At 43.0% G+C, this 24,777-nt stretch overlaps 1 protein-coding gene across 4 annotated transcripts; it reads right to left on the bottom strand.

The window, feature by feature from the left end:
- Positions 1–1,058: 1,058 nt before the first annotated feature.
- On the bottom strand, positions 1,059–18,559 carry Ccdc28a (coiled-coil domain containing 28A). Of its 4 annotated transcripts, none has more exons than XR_012907747.1 (6): positions 18,393–18,537; positions 16,488–16,687; positions 11,849–12,012; positions 7,822–7,976; positions 4,453–6,840; positions 1,059–1,606 (listed from the first exon to the last, which is right to left on the bottom strand). XR_012907747.1 is itself a non-coding variant. In XM_075948299.1 (6 exons), the coding sequence occupies exons 2-6, from the start codon at positions 16,643–16,645 to the stop codon at positions 1,552–1,554; spliced, it is 555 nt and encodes a 184-aa protein (XP_075804414.1). In that variant the 5' UTR covers positions 16,646–16,687; positions 18,393–18,559; the 3' UTR covers positions 1,059–1,551. The 4 variants fall into 4 exon arrangements, 3 of the variants coding, with proteins under 3 accessions (XP_075804414.1, XP_075804425.1, XP_075804407.1); XM_075948299.1 differs by having other exon boundaries at positions 4,453–4,475; positions 18,393–18,559; XM_075948310.1 differs by having other exon boundaries at positions 4,453–4,475; positions 16,488–16,699; positions 18,393–18,528.
- Positions 18,560–24,777: the final 6,218 nt, after the last annotated feature.

The following is a 24,777-nucleotide window of genomic DNA, read 5'->3' as shown; positions in this document are numbered from 1 at the left end:
AGATGATTGCACTGACTAGCTCAAGCCGGTCAATATTCCCCACCGAGGAGAGAGGAGCTCACGAGGCACCAGTCACCCCTAGCTGAAGAGCTATTCACAGCTGAAGGCTGTTGGGGGAGTGGGAGTTGTTTTTCATTAGGGGCGCATCTGCTTGTAGGCTGCCCATGGATGGCCCCACGGCCACGCCCCCATAGTTCACTAACTGGACCCCGTGAGTCATAAAAATAAAATTTAACAAGGACATGAATGTGGGAGAGGGAAGTACTACGGGGTTCAGGGGGACGGAAGGAGAGTGTTGGGGGTGGCATAATCAATGGATATTCATAAAATTGTCAAGAATTTTAGAAAAAAGGGTGGTTGGTGTAGTTCAATGACACTGTCTAGCGCTCCTGAGTCTGGGGCGTGACCCTCATCACTGAAACAATGAAGTGAGGGAAGGTAGTGAGGCTGTATCCAGAGCTTTCCTGGCATCAGCCTCATGCATTTCTATCATCCTCACACAACCACCAGCAGCTGGTAATCCTCACAGGCTACACTGAAAATCAAAGTTGAACTCAGCCCGAGTACACACACGCTAGAAAGCTAAGGGGAACTCAGCCCGAGTACACACACGCTAGAAAGCTAAGGGGAACTCGGCCCAATACACACACGCTAGAAAGCTAAGGGGAACTCGGCCCAATACACACATGCTAGAAAGCTAAGGGGAACTCGGCCCAATACACACACGCTAGAAAGCTAAGGGAAACTCGGCCCGAGTACACACACGCTAGAAAGCTAAGGGGAACTCAGCCCAAGTACACACACGCTAGAAAGCTAAGGGGAACTCGGCCCGAGTACACACACGCTAGAAAGCTAAGGGGAAGAAAGGGCATCCAGATCAGGCTCTAGCTTTACAATCACGCACTTTCATTAAACAGTATTTAAACGCGCAAAGGCACAGGATTTGCAGAGATGGCACAAAATCCTCATATTATATACACAGTTTCCTTTCGAGGACTGAACCCTTGTTTCCAGACTGAAGGAGGACCACCGGGTCTTCCAAACAGACAACAGAGACAATCATTTAAAACAATCACTTTATTAAAAATAGCGAATCTCACAAATACTTATTAAACATTTGTCACTGGCCATTGGGGAACACATCTGCGTGTGTACTGATTGTCTGACGTAAACTGAAGCTGGGCTGCCGCAGGAGGCCTGTGCGCCACCACCGTGTGACCAGAGCTGGGTCAGTGTGGTGACCGCAGGAAGGACAATTCCTTCAGCCCGACCGAATGTTTAGCACAATGCATTTCAAGTATAACCCTTAAGGCAACAGAAGAAAGCACAGCAACACAGCCCAGCATCCCACTCCTCAAGGGCCCTGCAGCCGGGCCACGCCCCCCAGCGGTGAATGACAGCGAGCACATGGACTAGAAGCGGCGTGAGCACAATAGCTGCACTTGCACTCCATCACTTGAATTGTGTTGTGCGGATGATTCTGCTACTGGACTCGGCGAAAGCAGCGACGGCTGCTTCTCTGCAAACCCCCTGAGCAGGCTGCACACTGCCTTAGCCGGTGGACTGATTGGGGACATCCTGTGCGTCTGCCAAATGCAGCTTCTGTCTGAATCCATCAGTTAAGAAGATTTTCATTTGAGAGTATTTCTTGTACATTTCAGGAGTTTACACTCAGTAACTGGGAAACAGAAGCATGGGATGGGGAGAGGAGGGAGGGAAAAAGAGAGGGAGGGCAGTGGAGGCTTAAAGGGAAAGCTGGCATGTTGCCAACATGTTTGGACCATAGTTCAATCAATGTAGAGAATAATGCTATGTGTATAATTTGAAGCTTAAAAACATTTATTTAGGAGTTAACGCAGCCTCAAAGTCCAAATCCTCCTGCCTCAACCTCCAGCGCTGCAGTTACAGGAGCACAGTAGCATCGTGTCTGTACTGTAATTTTAATACAGCAAGAGTCATTCTCATGACAAGAAACCAGTGAAAGCAGAACATATGAAGAAGAACGGGATCAAGACAATCTCTCAAAGATGCCATTTCCACGTCTGGGGAAACAAGCTCCTTATAAAATCAAACATGAAATAATTTATCACAACTCTGGAATCTTTATGTAATCTTACTCATCCTTCAAGAAAACAGTGAGTGAAAACAGATTTCTGCACGAGTCCTTGTCCCCTTTCATGGCTACTGTTCATTTCCTCATCGTCCTAAACTGTTTGCTGTCGCCCGCCTTTCCAGGTCCAATTCCAACAGTGATCTGAGCACACTGAGGACAGCTGCGATCAGCAGTGCTCACTGGCACACAGACGAAGGCATGGCCGTCCCAAGTACTCTTGTGTAGTGTGGGGGGGTTGAGACTTAACATATGGAACAATCATCAGACAGTAAAGTAAGGCAGAATGCTAGCTTACAGGTGCAAACCAAATACTTGATGGGAGTGGTCAGCGTGAGTGTCCCCTGTCTGACAGAGAGGAGGGGAAAGAAGGCCAGAGTGTGTCTGGATCAGAGTGCAAGCTGAGCAAAGGATTCATGGCAAGAGTGAAGAGGATGTGCTCCAAGCCAGAGAACAAAGCTTAGTAGGAACAAGAACTCTAACATGATATATATGTTGTAAGCACCTGGAAAAAGTTTATAAAAAAAACATGATGGTAAAAAAATAAAAATAAAAAAGCATTGGCAAAAGTCTGTGTATAAAACCAGAGCTACAGGCAGTGAGGCAAAGGACTCCTGCAAGTTCAAGGCCAGCCTGCGCCACACAGTGAGTGCCGGGCCAGCCTGCGCCACACAGTGAGTGCCGGGCCAGCCTGAGGTGTAGAATGTGATCCTGGTTGAAAAGCAAAACAAGAATCAAAGAGAAAAAAGTGATGTTTTAAGGAAATTAATGGCAATGTCTGAAGTACAGAGTTTTAAAAGTTCCTATCACTGAGTTAAAAGGAAAAATAGGTGACACTAATTTAAATGTTATCTACTCAGATATATTTACATTTAAAACATTTTAATTTACTGTGGGTAGGTATCCATGCCACTGGGCATGTGGACAGCTTTATGGAGTCCGTTCTCTCCCTTAATCTTCCAGAGTCAGGGTGATAAAACTCAGGTCACAGGCTGTGTAACGAGCACATGCTGGCTCTATCCAGAAATAATTTTTTAAAAGTTCCAATCAGGCCTGGTGGACATGAGCTCCTGTAACTCCAGCACTTGAAAGACACAGGCAGGGGAAGCTTACATGGAAGCCAGCCTAGGGTATCTAAGGGAGATCTTGTCTCAACCAAAATAAAATACCTAATTGAAATGTTTCATGTTTGACTTTCTTACGGATGAAATTTACTGTCCTTATTACAGTCAACGTATTTTAATTCTGACCTGCTAAACATGTCATATGCTCAGCAGCCATAGAGTTAGTGGCTTCCATGTTTAATTTGAAGCTCAAGTCAGAACATAAAATCAGAACACTGAAGAATTGGTTTCTAAGCGCCTGCAGTGTAGTGTGGAGAATGAAGAAGGAAGGCTAGGAGCAGACGTGGTAAGAGCTGACACTCGGCAGGAAAGGCAAGTGGGACTCATAATCACGTCCAAGCTCAAAGCAAAACACAGACTTAACTGCTGTTGCCACAGGGCTGAGCAGTCAGTAACAGCGTAAAATACAGCAGCATTCGCACTTGCTGCTCCACCCCCGCATGTGCTATGTAGTTTACAAATTTCATCATTCATACCACTACACAATACGTAACTGCACTGGCACTGAACAGGCCGCTGCAGATGTTAAAGAACACGTGGACTGTCACATTACTGAGTGTGAACATTTCAGAAGTCCTATCTTGTGTCATTACTGTGTTCAAAGAGAGAGTGTCCTTCTCACATAAAGGCAGGATGAAGGCAGGATTGTTTCCTGTTATTCTTGTGTATTAGCAATCACGTTGACAAATACATGAAAAAATAGAAAACTTCCTTCAGTCATTGTTTCAGACTGGAATATCAAAATCAAAATAACCTACCTGTGACTTGGTGTTCTCCTTCACGTTAATTCTAGACTGCACTAGCTTTGGCACGGAGATGCCAATTTACAAGCTGTGGAAGAAGTCCTTGAATACTGTGCTTTAGTGGCACCTAAATTTCAATTTTATGCACCTTAAGTAATCATATTAAATATATCTTTGGATATCTGCCAGGTTAGTTTCAGAATCTAAGAGTCAAAATAACTCTTATAGTCCAATATGCAATTTTCATGACTTGAAAAGTAATAATTAAATTTGTTTTGAAAAAGTAAGTAAACAATATAAAACAAAAAACCAACCAGACACGGAATTTCAGCATGCACAACCATGAAACAATCTGATTTGGAAACTAAAAGAGAAGAGACTTAGCCCTAGTAAATAAAGTCAAGATATGACAGAAATTATTTACCCAGAACTATAGATTATGAACTTTACACTGTTCGTAGTAAGCAAAGGATACATAGAAGAATTCAATTCTTCTAACTGCAACACAAAGAAACAAATTGAATATTAATTTTTACAAGATAAATATTAATAAGTCACTGTAAACCATGTTTTAAAATATCTTCATGTTGGTGTTAACTGAAAAAAGAAACTATTTAAAAAGTTCTCAAAAGGCTTTCTAGGCTGGGAATTCCTTTGCACAAAATAACTATCAAGTAGCTGCAGCTTAGATTAAAGACCCTGAAGCAAGAACAGAAGCAAATGCTAAAGACTAGAGCTTTGGAAGCATTCCTAGAATCATGTATAATGGCAGTAATCACTACTGTGTTTGTATTTCTTTTTGAAAGAGAGTCTCACTAGGCAGTGGTAGCATACGTCTTTAATCTCAGCATAGGCAGGTGGATCTCTGAATTTGAGGCCAGCCTAGTCTATAGGGCAAGTTCCAGGAGAGCCAGGGCTACACAGAGAAAACTGTTTTGAAAAATCAAAAACAAACAAACAAAAAACAGAAAGAAAAAAAAAGTAAGTCTCCATATATGTTCAGGCTGGTCTTGAACTCCAGAATGCTAAGATCACAGATGTAACCACTTGTTCTCCTAAGAGAAATCGTATCACTATTGTGTGTGCTATGTTGTTTGCGTGTGAAGGCAGCACACATGTGAATGGAGCTGCTTCTCACCCTCGGCTCTTACATGAGTTCTAGGAAGTGAACTCAGGTACGGATTTCACCCGGCTCACACTGCGAGCACTTTTCCCTCCTCAGACATCTTGCTGACCCCTTGCCTAGCTTTTAAAGAAGTTTTTTTTTTTTTTAAATTGCCATTTCTGTAATCATAATCTTTGAAACCTTTATTATTTATAAAAATACTTACAAATATTTCAATTCTTACTATAAAGTAGAATTTATCACCCCTTAGTCTGTTTGGACGTCTATTAAAAAATCATTAAATTGGCATTTTGTAGAAAAAAAAGAAACTCATTTCTGATGGCTATAGAGACCAGCCACACGCAATTAAGAAGCCAACGAAGCCCGAGTGTGGCCTTGCACAATGTCTTCACAAAACGGAAGCAGTGGAGCATCCCTTTTCTGCCTCTTTTCCTCGGATACTAATCTCACTCCAGACCTAATGACCTTACAAAGACCTGTCTCTTGTTGCACCAGGGTGAGGACTTAAAAGTATGAGTTCTAGAAAGATACAGGCATCCAGACTACAGTATCTTTAATTTTAGAAGGAGAAATATAAAGTATAGAAATGCGGTCTGAGGCTGTAGCTTAGTGGTGGAGTGCTTGACTTGCACCCATGACACCCTAGGCTTCATCTCCAGCACCTCAAAACAGTTTAAAAATAAAGGAAGGTAGGCAGGTAGGCTAACGAGACTTCACCGTCACCAAGAGCAACACCGGTGCAAGCCCTGCACTAGGCCTCCTGGTTTCAAAGTTCGTATTCCTTTTGCCAAAATGTAGTATTTTCCTAGGTGCACTAAAAGTACACAAACCAAGCTTATATTTAATAGAAATAAAGAATATATGAACTGAAATACTTGTGACACTAAATATTATATGGCAGATCTGGCCTTTAAAATATAGGCTTGAAGGGATTTGTCTTTGTTTTTGAGAGGCTGACTTTGAACTTGAACTCCTGTTCCTCCTGCATCCACTTCCCAAGTGCTGGGATTGCAAACAGGCACTGTTAATCTTCTAGGTTTAAACCTTTCAAAAGTATGCCTTTAATCCCAGCACTTGGGAGGCAGAGGAAATGGATCTCTGAGTTTGAGGCCACCTGGTCTACAGAATGAGTTCCAAGACAGCCAGAGCTACACAGAAACCCTGTTTGGACAATTGCCTCAAACTAATTCAAAAAAAGAAAAGAAAAGCAGCAGAAACAAACTCTTACCACTGCTGAAAATGAAGATAAGCTACGTTGAAGTCAGTTATTTATTTTCCTTCCTTCTAAAAAGGTTTTGTGGATTCCTAAGTTCCTGTGTGTGCAATCTGCACATACAGAAGCCAAAGGTCAATGTTTCCTGTCTTCCTCAATTGTCCCCCACCTTACTTTTATCAGAGAGTATCTCTCACCAAACCTGGAGCTCACAGATTTGGCAAGAACTCAGGCCCTCACGCTGGTGTAGCAAGATCTTTGCTGACTGCGCCATCTTCCTAGCTGCCTAAAGAAGGTTTTAAAGATTTATTTATTTTTATTTAACGGGTGTGAGTGTTTTTCCCACATGTTAGCATGTGCACCACTTGTGTGCCTGGTGCCCTCAGAGGCCAGAAGAGGGCTTCAGATCCCCGGAACTGGAGCTAGAGACGGTTGAGGCCCGCCATGTGGGTGCTGGGAACAGAATCTGGGTCCTCTGCAAGAGCAGCGAGTACTTTTAGTCGCTGAGTCAGCTTTTCAGCTCCCTAAAAAAGGTTTTAAAGAGGCAAATTTACAAGATGTTGTGGGCTGAGTTGTGCCCCACTCCATCCCCAATTCATGTGGGTCACAACATGTCAGAATATGTGGGCATGTGGGGACAGAACCTTTAAAGCAGTAATCAGTCAAAATGAAGTCAATGGAGGGGGCCCTAATCCAATATGACTTTAACAAAGAAAGGAGATCTAGACCCATGTGCACAGGAGAAGACCCACAGAGGAGAACTGAAGCCTTAGGCGACACTGTGATCTCCAATTTCCAGCTCCCAAAACTGGGAGAAAATAAAGTTCTAGTTATGGTAGGGCAGACAGATGTGGCAATGTGCTGAATTGCTGGAGGGACCAGGACGGCTCTGTATTTACAAATAAGCAACCATCCGAGCAGGCAAAGGGCTTCTGACTGGTATCTTTGATGGACTTATGATCCGCATATGAACAAGGTCTCTGTATAATATAGGCCTTACATAATGTAATATAATAATACGTATGTAAAAATGTACAGAAGCAAGCATTTTCCTTTAGAAGTTTGCCAGGATTATGATAATACATGCTTCCACAAATCTAAGTTCAAGCATTTCTTAGATTGTATTTCTTTAAAGAGAGTCAAGTATAACAAGAGATGAATTCTGAGGACACCACACTAAGAGAACCCCCACCCCATGAGGGCACACACTGCATAATGCCATCTGTATGAGGTGCCACAGAGGCCAGTTCATCAAGATAGAAAATACGTGAGCAGTTGCTAGGGCATTGGGAGGACAAACTAAACGACAGGCCTCTTTAGGGGGGGTAAAGAAAATGTTCTAGAATTAGACGGAGGTAATGACTGCAAAACACTTTCTATATATGATCTCACATATATAGAATATATGAGCATATACAGTTAAAATTCTGATAGCTAAAATGTGAGTTGTGTTATGTGTGTACTGTTGTAAGAAGATGTTTTTAAACAGAGAGTGCTCTACTCACGTCCGATAGAAGCCTGTCCAAGTTGGCGTCACTGGCTGCTTTCCGCTTATCCTCAGGAAGTTCCTCTAACTCCCCGTAGAGCTCCAAATTCAAGCGAGCTAATTTCTCCTGCATTCCCCGGACATGTTCCATCTGTTCTATGGAACATTCATTTCCTGAGGAACATTCCAGAACATTAACAAAGATTAGTGTTAAAGCCTATAACCCTCAAGGAACAGCTTTTAAACTCCAGGTGCGCAAAAGAAATCCAGCTTCTCTGTAAATTGCCTTGCTAATAACTGTTTTCTGGGTATAATCACAAATCCTTTATTTTTTTGAGACAGGGTGGCTAAGCTGGCTCAAACTCACAATCTTCCTGTTTTGGCCTCTTGTCTGTTGGGAGCAAGTAAAATTATTGGTCAGGAAAACAATGACCAGCAATGACTAAGAAATAATCCTGGGCCCTAAAATAAAATTATGCATAAAGTTTTTTTTAAAGTAAAATCATTCCTTAAGTAGGGAAGATGTGTTCTTTTTCTTCCACTGTAACACTGTATATAGAAGCAATAACCATAATTATGTCCGTTTTGACAACTGCCAGGTGAACTGAAAAGCCAACATTTTGTAGTACTCTGAGTAAAATGAGGAATTCTCTGAGAATTTCAACCATAAATTATTTTTTTACCAGTTATATATTCTTCCTTTAGGAAATATAAATGCAAGTATTTAAAGCATAATGATTATACATTACACAGGATAATATTTTCAATCATATGCAAGACAGCTTCACTAAGGCATGGATCTCATGACTTCTTAAGTCCAGCATGGTGTCTTTACCTGCCCAGAACAACTAATGTATATACACATGACATAGTCTATATCTTCACCTGGTCTAAGTGCAGCCTCGGCAACCTTTTGGTACTCCAATGGAAAACAAACAAAAACAAAACTACTTTTTCCCCCTAAATATATTGCAAACGTATACTGTAATTTCAGTTAAAGTGAGGCATTGCATCTCCTGAAGCTGTATTCCTGTGACAAGAGGAAGACGGGGAAGGAGAGTGGTAGAGAGGCAGAGAGAAAATGAATGAATATAGAGATGTAGACCTAAAGAAGAAAATGGAGAGGAAGTGGCCTGCCAAGAGACAACAGAAGCCTCACAAGAGAAAAAGGACAAAGGACTTTGCTCTAAAGGACCAAAGATGAATCAGTAGCTAAGAAAGGCTTAGTGATTCCCTGGAGGGATCCATGAGAAAAGACCCAGTGCTCACATTTATCCAGATAAATGCCCACAGTTACTGATAGAGAGGTGGTGGTGGGCTCTTAGACATGAAGCTGTAAAATAAAGCTAATGGTCCCGTAAGAAAGAAACTGACTAGCAACGGAGTTTTCATGGCAACACTTACAGCCACAGGGCTGGGTGACAACACAGGGAAGGAAGGACTTCAATCAAACACAAAGTCACCTGACCTTAAGGGAGGAAGCAAAGTAAAAGAGGTCCAGAGATTGTCACTGAGAACAAGTGATTGGGGAAGAGAGGAAGAAGTGAGAGGAAGAAGTGAAAACATTCTGGGATACCATGTTGTTGGGGTACAGTGAAGCATGAGATGGGGGAACATGTCTGTGAAGTAAATAATGCTTATTTATTTAGAGTCAGGGGCTCCTATGTAATCCAGCCTGGCCTTAAAGTCATGATTCTCCTGCCTCAGCCGCTCCAGTACTGAGATTACGGGCCTGAGTCCTTGTCCAGTATAAGCATTACCAAGGACTAAAGACCCAGAAACCACAAGAGAGATCTGAGTACATAAAACTCCAGCACTTGACAGGACCAAAGAAGATACCCAACATCTGTAGACATAAATATATTTGGAAAAATAAGTTTAAAAAGTGTATTGTTTATGTGTAAGACATACAAAGGGCTCCTGACAATGACAAAGTAAGAAATTACCAAACTAGCTGGGCAGTGGTGGCGCACACCTTTAATCCTAGCCTGGTCTACAAGAGCTAGTTCCTGGACAGGCTCCAAAGCTACAGAGAAACCCTGTCTCGAAAAACCAAAAAAAAAAAAAAAAAAAAAAAAAAGAAAGAAAGAAAGAAAGAAAGAAATTACCAAACTAAAAACTATGTAAAGTTCTTGAAAAGAGCAATCTAACTAGTAGACAAGTAGACATAGAAATTCAAATTTGATGGCCATTAAAAAAATTTCACTTGACTGGCAAAAAAATTAAAGATAATATCTACTGCAGGAAACTTCTATTACAAATAAAATTAGGGCTGGGTGTGGTGAATGAACCACTCCTCTATTTCAGCCCTTGGAACCTGGAGACAGGAGGAGGACCAAGAATTCATGAGTAGCCTATGCTATATAATGAATTCAAGGCTAGCCTATAATACATGAGTTCCTGCCTCAATAAAGAAAAAAAATAGGATAAGAATGTTAACTCAGTTGGCAGAATGCTTGTCTAACAGTCACAAAGATCACATTCAATTCCCAGTCTGTATAAACACGTGACTATAATCCTAGCAGTTGGAGATGCGTAGCAACAGGAAAATCACAAGTTCAAGATCATCCTCAGCTACACAGTGAGTTTAAAGCCAGCCGGAGCTATTCAAGCCCCTGCCTCAAAAGGGGAAAAATTCCCAGTGCATGGAAGCTGAAACAGAAGATCATGAACTCCAGGATAGTCAGGCTTTGTACAGAGCGAGACACTTTAAAAAATCAAAAGGAAATTGACCACACTAAGTCTAAATTGGTTTAACTAATAAAGACTTCCCGTATAATTTTAAATAGATAAATTATATGATATGGTTTTATTTTTCAGAAATAAATTAGGTTGCTTCCTAAAGAAGGGGCATACAAGACCATACATAGGGATGAAGAATCTAATTTAAACAAGCACTTCAGGACGGTTATTCCATAACAGCATCGTACTTTAACATTTCCGCTCTTCTTCCCTTGTGTGTGTACCTAAGTGTAAGTGTGGTGTTACGTAGTATGCAGGAGTGCACCTGTGCATGCCGGCGTGCAGAAGCCAGAGACGAGGATGTCAGCTGTCCTGTCCATCACTCTGCCTTATTCCCTTAAGACCAGGTCTTTCTGAGAACCTGGACCAAGGCTGACAGCAGTAAGCTCCGGAAATCTGCTTCCCGTATCTCTGGGTTCCAGGTCTACCTGTGCCCATGTCCAGCTTTTAACACAGGTGCTAGGGTACAAACTCAGGTCCTGACGGCTGGACGACTAACTGTCTTACCCACTAAGTCATCTCTTACCCACTAAGACAACTCTCTGGCCCTGAAAACTCCCCTTTAAAAATTCCCCCAATAATTTTAGGGAGCAAATTATATTCCATGACAATAAAATCTAAAATTCTTAAATTTTGTGTCTCTGTATTTTGTGGTTCCCTTCTTTCCCTCCCCCCCAACACTGAGTGTGTGTTGTTTATTTGTTTCTGAGACAGGTCTCAAGTGGCACAAGTTGCCTCCAAAGTCACTGCGTAGCTGAGGGTGTCTCTGAACTGTCTAGCTCTCCTGCCTCTATTTCCCGAGAGGTAGGGTTAGAGATGGGCACTACCCTGCCTGGCTTTCTGTAGTGCGGGTGTCAAACCACGTATCTGTAAACACTAGGCAGTCTACCAACAAAGCCACATCCTAAGCCCTCTCTGGGCATGCTCACAGTCTCAGTAGCCCACAATGGCTTCAAACTCTCTACGAAGTTGAGGATGACCTTGGACCTCTCATCCTCCTGCCTCTACCTTCTAGATATTGGGATTACAGGCATGAGTCACCACATCCAGTGTTCCTTTGCTTTTTAATAAAAGAAAAAGATACTTTGAGAGCCCCTCAAACAAAGGTAGGTGGATGGTGCTGAAGAATGACACCCCAAGGGTCATTTTGCTTTCACACATGAGCGCACATGCGCGCGCGCACACACACACACACACACGCACACGCACAAGAACATACTAAACAAAAGGAAGAATGAGACACTGTAGAAAACGGGATGCAAACATCCTCAAGAAAAAGCTTGGAGAGCGCACTGTTGTCTTACCAAACGCCTGCAGCTTCCCCGAGTGGAAATCATTTAGCAGACTGAGGAGCCCGCGCTCCATCTCCTGGACATCGGAGACATCTGTGAGGAAGGAGTGCTGGATGGGGGTGGACTGAGCCCCCTTCCCTTCTCCTCCTGCAGGCTTGTTCTTTTCTTTCACCACTCTGCAGAGAAGACGCAATTGATCTCGGTTAGATATTCCAGACTGTTCTAGATTAAACGCCTGTTTCGCTTCTCAGTTACATAAATGTACATTTCTTAAAAACAGGAAATCAGAAAAGAGTCAATACTAGGTAAAGTCTGAAACCTCGAGCCAACAGCAAATGAAAACAGGTGGTGAAAATCCCAACTATATAAAGTGTACCCACTGAGAAATGTAGAAAGTTTGGTTGCTACGTTTATGCAGTATGCTAATTTGTTAGACTGAAAAGGTATTGAAAAGAAAATTGGTAAATCTTTTCAGGGTCCTAATTTGTATATCTCATTTCTCAGTAAAACACACCACACATTCTACTTTGTTTTTTGTTTTCCAAGACAGGGTTTCTCTGTGTAACAGTCCTGGCTGTCTTGGAACTTGTTTTGTAGACCAGGGTAGTCTCAAACTCACTGAGATCCACCTCCTTCTGCCTCCCAAATGCTGGGATTAAAGGCCACCACCATTGCCTGGCTACACACTCTACTTTCTAACTGGTATTCTTGAACTTTTTATAGCTGGGTGAGTAGTTCTGGGTTCCTGCTCTGAAGACAGCATACCGAGAGTGCTTGGACTTAGGAAAGAAACATTTAAAACCCAAACTCGAGCACCTGGTAGCATCCTGAATTCTGCCACCTTCCGTGCGGCCCCTCATGTAGTTTCAAAGTCTGGCTGAGTAATGTAATATAACATCGCTATTGCTCTCCTTAGCCACTGCCACCATCTTGTATCTTGACCTAACAGCTCCCCACACCTTCCCAGATGGACCACCTGGTCCTGTGTATGGTCATTAGTCCCCTTTCCCTCCCCCATGAAGCAGACAAGTTCATTTCTTTTTTTTTTTAATATTTATTTATTTATTATGTATACAATATTCTGTCTGTGTGCAGGCTGGAAGAGGGCACCAGACCTCATTACAGATGGCTGTGAGCCACCATGTGGTTGCCGGGAATTGAACTCAGGACCTCTGGAAGAACAGGCAATGCTCTTAACCACTGAGCCATCTCTCCAGCCCCCAGACAAGTTCATTTCGAAATAATGCCAGGTTGTATAATTTAAACCTTCAAGAGCAAAGGCTGGCCTTAATCCAATACTCTTAAGAAACCCTACTTTCCTTGGGTGTGACTGTTCAAAGCTTTAATCCCAATGCAGGCAGAGGAAGGAGGCAGAGGCAGGGGGATAACCAGCTTGAGTCCAAGGACAATGAGGGCCCTCTAGTGAGACGCAGTTTCAAATAAAACAACCAGTCAGTCCCTAACCATACCAGCCTCCTAGAAGCACACTGGCCGGCTTCTTATCTGAGTCCTGGTCCTACATTCAGATCCTTCACTTCCCACCATTTTTGCCAGGCCACTGCTCACAATCCCTTCAAGCCTCAGTCTAGCTGCGATTTCCCCAGAAAGGCACCTGGGAACCTTTGATTAATTCTTATCACATGCATCTGCATACACCAGGCTCTCAGACACCACGGAGATGGCGCCATGCACACTCCTATATAAAAACAGGAGAAACAGGAGTTCACAAGGCACAGAGCCAGCCAGGCTTTTAAAGGCGACGCCCAAGTAAGGGTTAAAAAGCCAAAGGGGTTGGCATTTGCTTTAACTAGTACTGTAGGTTCTAGATTCAGTCCTCCACTTACAGAGACTCAGTACTTGATTTTGACATAATAATGAATGAAGACTTCATCCCCACAACTATACTTACAAAGATAAGATAAATAGGGCGTGTGTATGTGCACATACATCTTTGTGTGACGTTCTGGGAGTGTAAGCCCATGGATGCGGTTGGGTAAAGAAACTAACAACTCTTAAGAAATTTAGAATTCAAGCTGGAGAGATGGCTCAGTGATTAAGAGCACTAGCTGCTCTTCCAGAGGACCCTGGTTCAATTTACAGCCTCCAATGGCAGCTCACAACTGTCTAACTCCAGTTACAGAGAATCCAACACTTTCTCTTCTGACATCCACAAGTACCATGCATGCACAAACAGACTTAAAGACAAAACACTCATGAATAAAATGAGAATTTTAAAAACTTGGAACCTGGAGTGGTGGTGTACAGCTTTAATCTGAGCATTCTGGAGGAAGGGGAGAAGAGAGAGTCCTACTTGTTCAAGGCCAGCCTAGTCTACACAGTGAGTTCCAGGCCAGCCAAGGCAAGAAGCGAAGTACTTCTCAAAACCAAAAACCAAAAAACCAATAGGAGAAAATAAATTTAGAACTCATAGTCTGTCAGTTCTTCACGAGGAAAGGTTTGCATATTGTGTGTGTGTGTGTGTGTTATGCAGTGCATGCATGTACATGTGTGTGCATGTGATATGGGATTAACCTCTGTATGCTGTGAATGTTTTATTACCATTGGTTAATAAAGAAGCTGCTTTGGCCTTTGGCAGGGCAGAATATAGCAAGGCAGGAAATCCAAGCAGAGATAAAGGAGGAAAGAAGGCGGAGTCAGGGAGATGCCATTTAGCTGTCCAAGAAGATGTAAGGTAACAAACTATGAGCCTCGTGATAAAAAATAATAGAATGGGCTAAGATGTAAGAGTTAGTTAGAAATATGCCTGAGCCATCAGGCAGTGTTGTAATTAATACAGTTTTTGTGTGATTATTCGGGTCTGGTGGCCGGGAAACAGAAGCACACTCTCCGTTTACATGCATGAATGTGGGGTGGCCAGAGGTTGACGTCAGGTAGACACATCTTCCTTTGTTGCTTTCCACCTTATTTTTCGAGACAGACTCACTCATCAAACCTGGAGCTTGCCACATTGGCTAGACTGCATTAACAACAAGCCCCAAGGATTCCTACGTCCACAATGATGGTGCCGTGTTGGGACCATTTGGAGTCCTGGCCTCCAGCTGCTCTTCCCTGCTAGAGATCTTCACTTTCCTTCTGATTTGAGTTACTGAAAGCTGTGTCAAAGTTGTTTACCAGCTCTGCTTCACGAGCACGGGTTGCCTTGCCTTGAGGATCAGAGGATAAGGTTTTCACCTGTTGGCCCTCCTGACTGTGTTGGTGGGGCTATTGGATAGAGAGCTTCTTACCAGTGACTAGAGGTCCATGTCTCTGTCTCTCTGTCTGTGTGCGTTTGTGTGTTTCAACCTCCAGCCCCTTGCCTGAAGCTCGCGAACTGCATGGTAGCGCACAGAGCGCAGACAGGCGGTGTGCAATGCAGTGCTGAAGTCCAGATGTGCACTGCCACACCTTGATTTTTCACAAGGACACTAGGGATCCAACTCAGATCCTCATGCGTGTGTACCGAGCTCTTTATCTGAGCGGTCCCCAGCCCCAAGGCCTGTGTTTTTATACCAGTATTTCATATGGTATTAAATGACATCACTCAGATCCTTACCTCTGCTTCCTTTTACTGTCATGAAGACCATGAGAGAAAGCAACCTGGAGAGAAACTGAAGCAGAGCCCACAGAGGGATTCTGTTGACTGGCTTGCTCAGCCTGCTTCCTTATAACAACTCAGAAGCACCTTCTCAAGGGTGGCACTACCCACAGAGGGCCAGGCCATCCCATATCAATAAATAATCAAGAAAATGTCCTACAGAATTGCCTACAGGCCAATCTGATGGAGGCACTTCTTCAGCTGAAGACCCAGCTGACTCTGGCAGGTATCAAGTTGACAAGAAATACCACAAGTGCTGTCCATGACCTCACCTGTGAGATTATCACGTGAAGACCCACTCCTGCTGATCCAGAATGTGCAGCTTAAAAAGATCCCACAATCCCCCTACTCTCTTTAAAAGTAGAGAAAAATCCACTATAGATTTTATGGTTTCTGATGAGCAAATGTATTTTTCTCATTCTTTTAAATTTGCAAGTTTTTATCTACTAGGTAACTTCATCAGGTAACAGAAGAAAAGAGGCATACACTACAAAGCTCTCTTTACTAATATTTGTTTCCTTTATGCATATGTACATCCGTGCATGAGGGTGTGCAGGGTCGTGTGGTTGCGCCTGTGTGTGTGTGTGCAGGCACGTGGAGGTCAGAGGGTACTCTTAGTTCTCATCTCCAGGGGCACTTTCTTTGAAGTCAGCAAGTAAAGTAGACTGTTTGGTCAGCAAGCCCCAGGACTCCTCTTGTGTTCCCTAGGATGGGATGACAGGAATGAGCTACCATTCCAGGTATTTTTATGTGGGTTCTAGGGATGAAACTCAAGCCTTCCAGTTTGTAGGACCAGAGTTTTAGCAACTGATCGAGCTCTTCAGAGCCAACAACCCCCTTCTGAATATTTATTCACATGAAACTCTCATAGTCATTGCTTTTAGAGTCAAAGCCTGGGGTGAGACTGTAGCTCAGAGGTAGAACATTGGCTGTGCGAGGACCCGGATTTAATCTGCAGTACTGGGAAAAATCAAACCACAAAAGGAAAAGAGGCTGGACAGAGAAGATAACTACTTATTAGCACATTACTGTGAAATGTCAAAGACAAGAACTCACCTCTTTAACTTTGGCCGCTGAGACGTTGACTGTGCCGTGGGATTTGAAAAGCCTGTGCTCTTACTAGCTGGGATGGCATTTTTTTTGGCATTGACAACCTGAGTAGAGTGGGCACTGAAAGACTTGGGACTCTTCCTCTTTGCTTTCCGCTCTTCCATTGCTTCAAGTTCTTTGTTGCATCAACAGCAGCTTCATAAGACCTAAGTAGGGAACTATTGTGATTACAGCTATAAGCTACAATATGTAAAGAGAGAGACAAAGGCACATTCCACAGGCCAAAGGAGCAAGAATCTCAAGTCATTAAGTTAGAACAAGGAATCCCCTTATGTCTAATCTATTTTGCTAGTGCACATAAAGATCTTTATGAAAACTGTCTAATAATCGTTTTTTAGCATTTTCTCTCATCACACATCTAAGCATCTCCTCCACAAGCCAGGCACTCTTGTCAGTCCTGGGGAAGCGATAACGAATAAGACAAAGCGCTTAATCTCAAGAAGTCACCATTACATAAGGTGGCCAATATAAGCCAATCACCCATGCAAACCCGCAGCCTCATGGAAGCTTTAGCTGGCCTTTCAATCTCCCTTCCAAAGCAGACTCAAACAGAGGCCTATCAGGGCATCGGAAGTCTAAACTGCAACTTTAAGGCTTATGTCATGTACACTAGATGGGTAAACTATGCGCCACTGTAGAGTTTTTGCAGACCTTGCTCTGGCCTGGAACTCCCAGAGATCCACCTGCCTCTGTGACCTGAGTGACGGGATTAAAGGCATCAAAAGTGTGCACCACCTCACCTTTTCTTTTTGAGAAAAAGTTTGGCTCTATGTTTCTGGTTGGTTGAGAAATTACTATGTAAGTCATGCTAGCCTCCAGCTTGTGATGACGTGCCCCCTCTGTTCCCAAGTGCTGGGATGATGGGCATTTGTCACTGTTTAGATTTGAGTTTTCCTAATTCTATTATTAATGAATTACAAAGCTGTCACAAGCATACCTATTCATTCCTTCAAATTGTTAATTGCATTATGAATGTCAGGTCTTAAAAAAGAAATACCGTCGGGCTTGAAAGACAGCCAGCAATTAGGAGCCACTGGCTGTTCTTCCAAAGGATTCATTCGATTTCCAGGACCAACAACGTGGCTTTCAACAATCTGTAACTTCAGTTCCAAGCTATCCAATGCCCTCTTCTGGCCTCCAGGGGCACTGTATGCAAACGGTGCATAGACTTCCAAGCAGGCAAAACATTCATACACGGCCATTAAATTTAACATTTAAAAGTGTTGAATTCAATCCTGCCGCGACTGTTTTAAAAGTCAGAAACCGTCTTGGGAATTAAAAAGACAATGTTGGATTTTTGTTTTGCTATCTAATAGATGGCTTTCTTGGGAAAGAGCCCAACATCCAGTCTCTAATTTCAGATACCAATAGTGAATCCACTTGACTTGGTTGCTAATTGTTTAGCATGTAATACAGATTAAACAGAAATTTAAAGATGAGAAAGCGGGTCTCCAAGAGGTGAGGCTCTGTATAATTCATGATACATATAAACACACTAATCTTTAATCCTAAACGTGCTAATACACATTTAGTGACAGAAGAAAAAAAATAGTTAACACGTAAAGCATCGCAAATAAACCAATGGTCTCCTAGGGAGCAAGCTTGAGATTTACTCAGTTCTGGAGGATAACATCTGTCCCCAACCTTAAATCCTAAACAAGAACCAGAGACCGTTCTAGAGAGGGCGAACTGCTGCTCACGGTTGTATGTTAGGCCTTGCTTCTGGTCTGCCTTCATTTCCCTTCCGCAACCCACCGCAGTGATGACCAATCAATCCCCAGCAGTGACCGGAGCGGGTGCTGAAGGGCCCGAAGGAGCAGGTTGCGGGAGTCGCCTCATCCCATTACATACCGTAGGAAGAGGCTATGTCCTTTCCCTCAACTGGAAAAGGTCGGAGAGCGTCCAATGCCTCTGATACAGCTGCAGCAAGAGTCCCGGTCACCAGCTTGGGACCCGCGCCTCCGCAGCGCCCTTTGTTTACGGAAGTGATGTAATCGGTGCGGAGCCCTCTGTGAGGCGGAAGCCACGCCCCTTCCGGGTCCCTTAGCCTTGCTTGCATCCCCCGTCTTGGGCTCAGTGTGCCTCTAGCCGCCTTCAGGTACGGCTACAGTCCTTTGAGATAGCTGGCATAATCCTCGTTTTAGAAATGAATCTGAGATTCAGAAAGGCTAATCAATCATGTTGTCTGACTCTTCACTTCATCCCTGGGAGAAAGAATTGAGGTTTGAGAGAGGGTCATGAAGGGGCTTCAGGCAGCCAGACCGTGGCAAAGATGCCTCTGACAGTCCGTGACCTTCTCCTCCATTCCCTCTGCCTTGCTAAAAAACCATCAGATTACATTCCTAAAGCTAGCCACCAAGGTCTACTCCCTTACTTGATCACTTCTTCCTCCTGAAGCTGACTACCAAGGTCCAAATATCAAAATATTGAAGTCCAGCAATCAAAGGCCCCTTTTGGCTGCCCTAATTAACATGCCCAATAAAAATTGAACACCTCATCCTAACACGGTGTCTCCCCTTTCACCTTTATAAACTGTCATTTACCTATGGGCCTCTCTATCCAAAGATAGTCCTTTGTCCTTCCCCAACAATATTCCCCTCTCCCTTATTCTCCTCTTTCCTTCTCCCTCATCCTCTGTCTCCATCTGTGTCTCTTATTCCCCTGCTCTTTGTCCTTCTGGGGCAAATGAATCACCTTTGTGCTGAGAACTTGGTCTTGGGGTGTCTTGTGCTGAATACGGTTCTTTCAGCCCAGTCCTCGGCTAGAGAAGAAAACCAGTCTTTCTTTCCCTGGTGTGGGTTGCCTTCTTGGACTGGGATCTGGAGATGGGAAATTTTAGATTCCTAGCCTCTGGGATTGAAGTAGCTCTGCCCTAATTACCTAAAGAGGAAATGTGTCTAGAGAGTGTCAGTGCTAGAGGGTCAAGGCAAAGATGGAGATACTAAGTCCCTAGGCTCCTACCATGAGAAGTTCTTCTGTTAGAAAACAAAATAAAACTGAAATTATTTTTTTAACACAGACATAACATTCATGATCCCACTTTCCAAGATGAATGCATGTTATAGTTTTTTGATTTGGTATTTTAGGTTAAAGAACTAGCAAATTCAGGAAAGATGGATTCCTCATCCCCCTTGGTTAGCTCCCTTCGCACAGACCACCAGGGTCACTAGGAAATAGATCTTGATAACTGATGATCAATATGCTAGTCTTTTTTTCCAAGATCTGACAGAGTGAAAAGAAGAAGAAATGGATTGTTGACAGTTTGTGAATAAATGAGAAGATCCGATCTTCACTGAAGCCTGGCGGCAGTGGTCAAGATGACCTAAAGCAATATCTGCTTTAGAACAGAAGATAGATCTAAACTCTACAAGTATTTAGCTTTTCTTTGCCTTTAGAATCCACCCGAGACCTGTGGCATTTGAGTTTACAGCCTGTGATATAATTTAGGGACACTGAAAAATGCCCTTCTGAATATAGGTAAGAAAAGCCACTATGGGGACTCAGGCTTATCATCCCAGCCTTGGGAAGGTAGAAGCAGGAGAAAACTGGGCTACATGAAACTCTGTCTCCATGTAAGTAAATAAATGCCTTTCGTTGGAAGTATTCACATTTTGAATGTCTGTCCTGAGTCCCTCCAATCACGTAAAGATGTGTCACAAGAGCCCTGTCTCAGACATTCTGTCACTTCCCAATACATCCCCATATGGGAACCAAGCCCATAGGAGACTGGGGGACACTAAAGTTCCAACCTCACATTTTTCCTTCTCCACTATATTATCAAAATATCCCACATACAACTTAACCCAGAGTGCAAAAATATCCAACCAGAGTTAAATTTCCATTAACCTCAATAAATGTAATGAATTAATAAAGTTCTCTAATTTATTTCTGAAAATACAGTGATTAAAGCAGTGTGTCTCTTCCTCTCCCTGACTCCATATTTATGGTTGTCTTACATAGCCTTGGCATAAGAAACTCACTTGGTAACCAAGTCTGGTCTTAAACTCACTACAGTCCTCCTGCCTCAGCTTCCTGAGTGCTGGAGTTACAGGCATGGAAACGTGTTGTGGAATATTAGTTCAAATATGCAAAGATGTGCTGAGTTTGCTTAACTATGTAAAGATGATTCTTTATCTTGCCTCTCTAGGGCACCTGGTTAGTCTAATAAAAAGTTAAACAGCCAATAAATAGGAGGTGTAGGCAGGACTTCCAATCAGAGAGAGTAAGAAGAAGGGGTATCAAATCTAGAAGAGAGAGAGAGAGAGAGAGAGAGAGAGGAAAAAGACACGCCAGGGAGATGTCAGGGGCCAGCTAGCCAAACAGACATGGAAGAAGCAGGAAAGCAGGACATAAAGAACGAAAGAAAGGTAAGGCAAAAGGCCCCGAGGCAAAATGTAGCTGAATAGGAACAGGTTAAATTTAGTTATAAGAGCTAGTGGGTCAAGCACAAGCTAAGGCCGAGCTTTCGCAACAGGTCTCCGTGTCTTTATTTGGGAGGTAGTTGGCAGCCCAAAGAAAATACCAACTACAGAACCATTCTTTTTGGCTATGGAATGCTATATGGATTTGCTATAGAGTATTGTTTTTCATTAAATTCAAGTAGCTGCCCCTTAAAAAACTGCTGTCCTAATCGGCAATTGCAACCCCGCAGCTACCAGTAGCAGTTAGATCGCATTGGCCGTAGCCAGGCAGGAATTCTGTTCCCTGGATCACTGACTATCACAGCCACTAAAGAAACTTTGTCTAGATCTCTATTCCTCCATAGAACTCGGGATTCAGAGGTTGAGGTGAAATTCTGCTTGCTCAGAAAAACTGAATAACTAGTGGCTAACCCTCTTTCCCAAAAAGCAGCCCATAGGCCTTCTGCTTCGCAATGACTTAAGAACCCTAGCTACACCTGGCTCCTCCCACTTCCTGTCAGCTAGCTGCTGTCTCAACCTCCTGATCCCAGGCTAATTCTATTTGATCAAACAAATGTAACATGTCTAAAATTAATATTCCACAACAGACCAGGCTGACTTTAAATGTATAATCCTCCTGCCTCAGTCTCCCCAAATGCTGAAATCACAGTTGTGCTACATCACATCTGGCTAAGCTTCCCTTTGAAACTGCAGCATCTGGAGGAGTTGGCCCAGCACAGTACTGACTGGATGGTATCACCAGTGTCCAGGCAGGCACTCCTTCCTCAGCAGAGCATCTGGGCTTTGTATACTTGCCTTCCTCCAAGAGGTCTGAAAAAGGATCTAATTGCCCTGCCTTTGGAGTTCTGATGCCTTCTTGTTAAAAACAATAAAGCTTATTATTTGGGTCTTATGGTTCTACAAAGTTAATGTTTTAAATGCGTTTTTGCATTTCAACTCTACGCTTCTCTTTTAAAGCTAAAGTAGTTAACTAGATTAGGATATAGGTGTCAGAAAGAGCTGGGGAAGTTTTGATCCACCAAGATTCTTCTCCAAGCTGCTGTCATCAGAACAGCGGTAAAAGAAAGCTGAACCAGAAAGCAAAGCATAGTGTGATGGGGTCAGAAGTTGGCTACACTGTATCACAACCTTCAGTTTTCTCTCCTTAGCTAGACTTACCGAGTTTACCAGGTAGTCCTACAAGGATGCTAGAAACACCTGAAGGAATGTCTTACAAAGTAACACAAAGTAAAAGGAGGAATGTCTTGCTTTTCTGTAGCTGTGAAGCGATACCATGACCACAGTCTATAAGCTACACTAACGAACCACGCATGCTCACATACATGCCCATGCGCTCACACACATACATATAAATGATATATAATGTATATGATGAGGGAGTGTGAATATGTGTGTTCTATCAGCCATTCCTTAGAGAACGCTGACATGAAGGGTGAGGGAGGGCAGAACGGGAAAGGAAGAAGACGAGTTAAAGAAGGAGCCTATTTATACCTGATAGATAACGCTACTTTCTACTGCCTCCGTGTCAGTTCCTGCTACCAGGTTCCCGCCTTGAGTTCCTGCCTTGACTTCTCTTTATGATGGACTATGACTGGGATGTGTCAGCTCAATAAACCCATTTCTTTCCAAAGTGCTTTTGACCAGTGTCATATTACAGCAAACCAGCACAGCTGGGGGAAATAGAGGCAAAAGAAAATAGATGACCTACTGTGTGCTCATAATTAATGATGACAACTAGATATTCACAGGTGTACAGGAGGCTGTTCTCAACTTTGTGGCTTCCAACTCAGCCTCTGTTTACTTGCTCTGTGTGATAAAGAGGGAAGAATCACTAGGGTAGAGTTAAGGGCCATTTCAATGTTGGTGCTAAAGGCAACCAAAAAGGCAGACAGGAGAAAGGGCAGTTAAAATGGTAAGAACTGTACAAAGAATGGTGGTTGACCAGTTGCAGAGATGCATACCTTTAATCCTAGGACTCAGGAGGCAGGGTAGGCGGGTTTCTGTGTGGCTGAGGCCAGCCTAGGCTAGCATAGTGAGTCCAGAACAGGCAAGGCTACATAAAACGACCCTGTCTCAAAATACAAAAAATGATGGTGGTTAACATATGGAAATTCAGAACGTAGTCGTGTGCTGGTTAGCTTGTGTTATAGAGTGAAATGTTGTCTCTAAAACAAAAAGATCTAAAGAGTGATGGAATATGTTGCTTGACCTGTAATTGTTACTGTGTGTGTGTGTGTGTGTGTGTGTGTGTGTGTACATACATATCATACCTCCCTAAAAAATTACTACAGGTTTCCAGGGAAGAGAGCTGGGTTCAACATCTTTGGGGAGGTCTGAGGAGAACAAGGGCAGAATGAGTGTCAATTAGGTAGTCCGTACACTGAATAGAGTCACGGAGACAGGTTCTCCATAGTGATCAGGAAAATATAAACTATCACATACTCTGTCAGCCTAGAAATAAGAAACACTTTCTACCATATAAAGATAGTTTATTTTCTTCTTTTTTAGGCAGTCTTGCTATGTAACGTTTGCTGTTCATTATGTAGAACAGGGTTGCCTTCCATTTGAGGTTGTCCTCCTGCCTCTGCCTCTTGAGATCTTGGATTACCAGTGTGCCAGCATGCCTGTTCTGTGAGTTTAGATTCAACTGCGCATTTGCATCCTTGGTATCTGGGGTCACGTGTGCCTGTCCTTCTCACTGGACTGTTAGTTCCTCAAGGAAGGATCTGGACAGTACTGTCTTTATAGTCACCTAGGACAGCATAGTGTCTGCAGCATAGGAAATATGAACCATTAGGGGAAATTAAACCCCCAGGGCAGCGAGTTGGAAGACGTGGTCAAAGCAGGCGGTCCTGTTCACTCAGTTTCAGTCAGAAGCCTTGTTGCTCTGCTGACCTCCAGGTGGCAGTATTTTCCCATATTTGTTTTTTGACAAACTAGATTCCACTAACTTTTTGGGGAAATGGGCACTTTTAAATAAAAATCAGGTTATCTATTTCTATATTTGTATAGAGGCAACTGAATGGTAAAATATAATTAAAGAATTCCACGAGATTATGTATTTCTTCCCCAGTTTCAATACAAAGGAGAATTCTTGGTAATTCTTGAAGCAATTTCTAGAATCTTGAGAGAGTCTGTGACAAGCTGATGTGCTGTTTTTCCTTCAGCATACAAACCATCCTTCAAAACACAAAAATGTCTAACGTGCATGGGTTTGGATGATGGGAAGAATTAGGGAGAGAAGGCAGTAATTAGCTGACAGGGTGGCCAGATACAGTGGCTAGTAAAATTTGCATCTTGGATTAGTGAGTGTTGTCTTTCCAAATATTGCATCCAGGACACAGAAAAAAGACAAAAAAACAAGCAAACAACAACAACAACAACAACAACAACAACAACAAACCCAGAGTGCTCCAGTTGACCTGAAATTCAAATTTACTGAAAAGCTTGTGTTTTTTTTTTAACTAAATCAGGCGATTTTACCAACAGTTTGTAATTGTTAGTCCAAAATAAACAAAACAACCAAACAACTTGGCACTTTCTTATTTGGAGAGATAATAAAAAGGAAGTAGCCAGTAGGCTCAGCTTCCTCGCTGGAAGGCTGACTTTGTTGATCTTTGTGCTCTCTCCGGGAGGCTAACATCCCTCTGTGGGGGGGGGGGAGCTTCTCTCTCTCTGGGAAACTGAGTCCTCTAGTAAATGAACATGGAAAAGCCCAGACTGGTTATCTGATGTGAGTAGTGTTTTATGACTTGTGAGTCTGGTTGAAAATGCCAAGTCCTGGGGCTGACGGAATCATGTATGTCTGAATCCCT

Source organism: Microtus pennsylvanicus, chromosome 1 (genome assembly GCF_037038515.1).
Source record: "Microtus pennsylvanicus isolate mMicPen1 chromosome 1, mMicPen1.hap1, whole genome shotgun sequence".
In the NCBI taxonomy this organism is placed as follows: Eukaryota; Metazoa; Chordata; class Mammalia; order Rodentia; family Cricetidae; genus Microtus; species Microtus pennsylvanicus.
Note: the sequence above shows the minus strand (reverse complement) of the source record. Positions and strands in the feature narration are given on the sequence as shown.

What these genes read in the sequence shown, in the direction of transcription:
- Ccdc28a (XM_075948292.1), bottom strand. Translation starts at nt 16,645, where the DNA reads ATGGAAGAGCGGAAAGCAAAGAGGAAGAGTCCCAAGTCTTTCAGTGCC. An exon ending in CAGCGGCCAAAGTTAAAGAG is followed by an intron (nt 12,013 to 16,487) that starts GTGAGTTCTTGT and finishes TCTTCTCTGCAG; the next exon opens with AGTGGTGAAAGAAAAGAACA. An exon ending in TGGACAGGCTTCTATCGGAC is followed by an intron (nt 6,841 to 7,821) that starts GTGAGTAGAGCA and finishes AACCTTTTTTAG; the next exon opens with GGAGCTGAAAAGCTGACTCA.